Source organism: Amyelois transitella, chromosome 5, assembly GCF_032362555.1.
Source record: "Amyelois transitella isolate CPQ chromosome 5, ilAmyTran1.1, whole genome shotgun sequence".
In the NCBI taxonomy this organism is placed as follows: Eukaryota; Metazoa; Arthropoda; class Insecta; order Lepidoptera; family Pyralidae; genus Amyelois; species Amyelois transitella.
Genome location: NC_083508.1, coordinates 11,808,473 through 11,812,530, shown reverse-complemented (window position 1 = coordinate 11,812,530; position 4,058 = coordinate 11,808,473). Strand labels below are relative to the sequence as shown.

Here is a 4,058-nt window from a genome sequence, read left to right as displayed (position 1 = left end):
ATTGGTTTTTAAGGGATGTCACTAGTTAGGACCAATCATAGTTAAGTACAGTTTCTTTCTAGATGCTAATTGGACATAGAATAGGCAAATTCGATTTGGAACACTGACCTTAAATTTACAAATATGCTGGACAACTGACGGACAAGATATTATTTTAGTTTGTTGGTTTACTTGTTGTGTGGCTTGTTACTATTTTGCGTTGTGTATATGTTTTGCATTGTTTACATAGTGTGGAATAAAGAAAAGCGCGAGCGAAGAAGTGGATGAACGAAATATTCAACGTTTGTGAATATGTAGGTACTTCAAACTTCAGCGTCATTAAATTAGTAGACACATGTAATACCAAACCCACTCACGTAGTAATAGTAAGTAGGTGTCCTAAAGTCTAACTATAGACTAAAGTGCAATGCCTAGCCCAGGGCCAAACGAATTACACTAAAGGTCAGTGATTTCGGTATTGTGCAAAAAAAATAAAGAATAAAAGTTTTAACTTTTTGAATTTATTTAAATTTATGATTAAGGAGAAAATACAAGGCCTTACAAATCTATTTCTGGAAATTATTTAAGCTGTGCATAACGTTATAGGTTACATTATTACTTTTTTAACTGTTTGTGATTCCAAAAGCATCGATTATAAATTGAATGATTTCTTTCGGTGTCATCTGCTCTAGAGCTGTCATGGCGGGCGTATTTTTCTAGCGTTCAGTTCAGTCAAGTCAAGGTTCATCATCGGCATCGTACATGATTTCTATCTACTTTGTAAAGTGAAAACAGCGCGCCGCGCATGTTTTGTGCAGTGTGTTGCTTTCATCTGCAGAAACTGAAATCGTTGAGGATTTGAGTAACTTTTAAGAAAAAGTATACAGGCCGAGTGCCAGCCAGAGAAGGATTCATATTTGGGAAAGTCATTACAGACGAATCTTATTCAAAATGTCTCGTTCTGTACGGGCAGAAACGAGAAATCGTGTTAAAGATGATATTAAGAGAGTCATGCAAGCTGTGGAAAAAGTTCGCCATTGGTAAGTTTTTTTCGTTAAATCTTTAGAAATACTCAAGTACATAGTAATATACATTATACAGGATACAATATGGTAAAATTCTATAAAATATTTTCAAATTTACAGGGAGAAAAAGTGGGTGACTATTGGCGAAACTACTATGAAGATATATAAGTGGGTCCCAATATCCACTAATGAGCAGAAAAAGAAGCATGCCTTAAAAAGAGAGAATAAAGAGAACACTTTAACCCCTAAAAAGATGCATGATTCATCCAATTCAAATTTTGGCATGGCTGAAGATTCTAATACATGTAAGTTTTATTACTAAACTAGCTGCGCCCTGTGGTTTCACTCCTGGGGAATAGTAGGATGAAAAGTACTTTTTATGTTATTCCAGGTTAATCTACCTGTGTACTAAATTACATCAAAATCTGTCTAGTACACTTTGCATGAAAGATTAACCAATACACATACACATCCTTACAATCTTTTACATATGAGTAGGCAGTAGGAAACATACATACTTACAATCCCTTCTATATCCCTTGCAGGGTAGACAGAGCCAACAGTCTTGAAAAGACTGATAGGCCACGCTCAGCAGTTCTATAAGTACAATAGAACCTAAAAGTTTTATGTGTTTCCAGATATCAGACCACCTATGCTTATAAGAAAAGACGGTAATTCTAAATAGCTATTTACTATTTTCAGGCTTTTCAACAGTGAGTGACTCGCAGGGCCCCACCGAATTCTCATCAACACACATGAACTTCTCCGAGGACTCCAACTCGCAGAGCAGCGGCACCACAACCCCGGCGAAACGGTTAAAAACCGACTGAGTAAGGCTCCGCAAGAGAGACATCTAAGCTACGGTGTCGATCAGTGCGGACTCAAACTATCCGATCAAAGACCTCAATGAACTGAGTGTTGTGTTGTGAACATCTATGTAACATTTGTAAGCATTTATGTTTGATGCATTCAATGTGATTTTGTTATTAACATAAACTCTGTCTATGAAGCTGCTATGACTGAAATGCCACTTATAAATAATTTTAGTTGCTTTCTTTCTCAGCACTGGTATCACTTGTTAAAGAGAAACATTACTTATTATTCAGATACAACTACTGTCAAAGCACAAGTGTAGAAGTAACGAGGGATGAACTACACTGGAGCATTTTCTTTTGATCTTAAATCTATGAAGACTGTAGCCAGTGTTGTAGCAGTCCCTTCTACACTAACCCCATCTATTTTAAAACTTAATAAGGCTCTTTACTATTAATAAATATTAAAGAATAATTACTGGAGACTGATAAATGCTCCAAGTGTACCAACAGTAGTAAACAATTTTTAAAATCGAATGGATAAACATTACAAAACACAAGTGCAGTGATATACAAGCATCAGCATTAAGCTGCTAGTGTAATAATAAAAAGATTGACAGATAGACTCTTTATTGCACCATAAGAAAAAGAAAAACAGAAAAAAAACACAGGTACAAAGGCAGACTTCACTACATAGTATAAAACGAAGTAGCTATTTTAGTCTGTTTGTCTGTATGCTTAAATCTTTAAAATTACGCAACGGATTTTGATGCGGTTTTTTGTAACAGGTAGAGTGATTCAAGAGGAAGGTTTTTATGTATATTTTTTTCCGAATTTTGCACCCTTGCGAAGCCGGGGCGGGTCGCTAGTATATCATAAATTTGGATACATGTGTAGGTATATGAGAAAGCAGAATACAATGCAAGATGTGAAAATGTGCAAGTTTTTTGGGAAATGGATGTGTTCCAAAACTGGTAAACAGATATATCACCCTCTTCCTAAAAACTATGGTATGGGTATACCATTTTTCCAGTTGAACTCGGCCGCAAGTCTTCCGGGCCCACGCCAATGCTACTTATAATCTACTAAAATTCTATTTTGCTAATTCAGTGACAGAGTTTATGGAAGATTTAATTTTATTCATTCATTCATTAACAAGGAATTGTCTTTAAATTGTGAATGTATAAAATTTATTTTTTTAATAGTTATGTATGTACAAACAAGGGGATTGAGTTTTAGCTAGTTGAAGTGAGATAGTAAGTGATAGTGCAAAGTAGGCTGACCCCCAATAAAAAGTGAGATAAGGTAGCAATAGAGATTTAAATATGAGTTGGTAGACTTAGCACAAATTAAAATAATAATTTTATTATTTAAAAAGGTTGACGATACCAGCATTTATAATGATTAAATTAAGTTCAATTGTATATATGATACATTAATTAAGCATTGTGACTTACCATACAAATAGTTTTAATGCTTATAGATGTTTTAATGATGAATAGATTGTGATGTTGCTTTCATGATATAATTAAAATATTTTAAATGGCATTGTAGAAGCCTGACTTACCTAGGAACAAGGTCATAAGCATACCCCGGGCTCCTCTCCAGAGAGGTGAGGATGCAACCGGCTTACGCCACAAGGATGATTGGTCCAGTTGGATTACACTCAGAGATTCTGGATTCACCAGGGTCAATTCACGAACATTGGTAATATCATAATGAGTTAGTAACGTAGGATATGCCTTGTCAATACATAAATACATAAAATCACGCCTCTTTCCCGGAGGGGTAGGCAATATGCCTGGTCAACTTTCGTGAATATGGAGGCAGGAGACCTATTGACAAAGTTAGTCTCTATAGAACCAATCAGGAGCCTATTTTTGGGGCCTAAAATATAATTGCTTATTAACAAGGCGATTTGCTAAACTGCATGAAAATAGACTGCCCGCAGTGCTTATTACGGTGGTATAATATTTGGTACATATTGCCAATTCTTGATTGCCATCAGTATTGCGACGTGTTTTTGTAATATTTTACGAGCGACATAGTAAAGTGTAAAATAACATAGATGAGTGTTTTATAAAATTATATAGATGTTATTTTGACGGGCTCTGTGACGCACCGGTAGTGTGCTTGTCTGTTAAACCGGAGGTCACGGAATCGAAGCCCGGTCAGGTCATGATGAGAAACGGATCTTTCTGATTACCTGGGTCTTGGATGTTTATCTATAAGTATTTATTAT

General features: G+C 35.6%; 1 protein-coding gene across 1 annotated transcript; it reads left to right on the top strand.

The window, feature by feature from the left end:
• Positions 1–691: 691 nt before the first annotated feature.
• Positions 692–3,360, top strand: LOC106141684 (B-cell CLL/lymphoma 7 protein family member A). The gene is made up of 3 exons (XM_013343325.2): positions 692–1,019; positions 1,125–1,309; positions 1,707–3,360. Exons 1-3 carry the CDS (start codon positions 931–933, stop codon positions 1,832–1,834), a joined length of 402 nt encoding a protein of 133 aa, XP_013198779.1. The 5' UTR covers positions 692–930; the 3' UTR covers positions 1,835–3,360.
• The last annotated feature ends 698 nt before the right edge of the window (positions 3,361–4,058 follow it).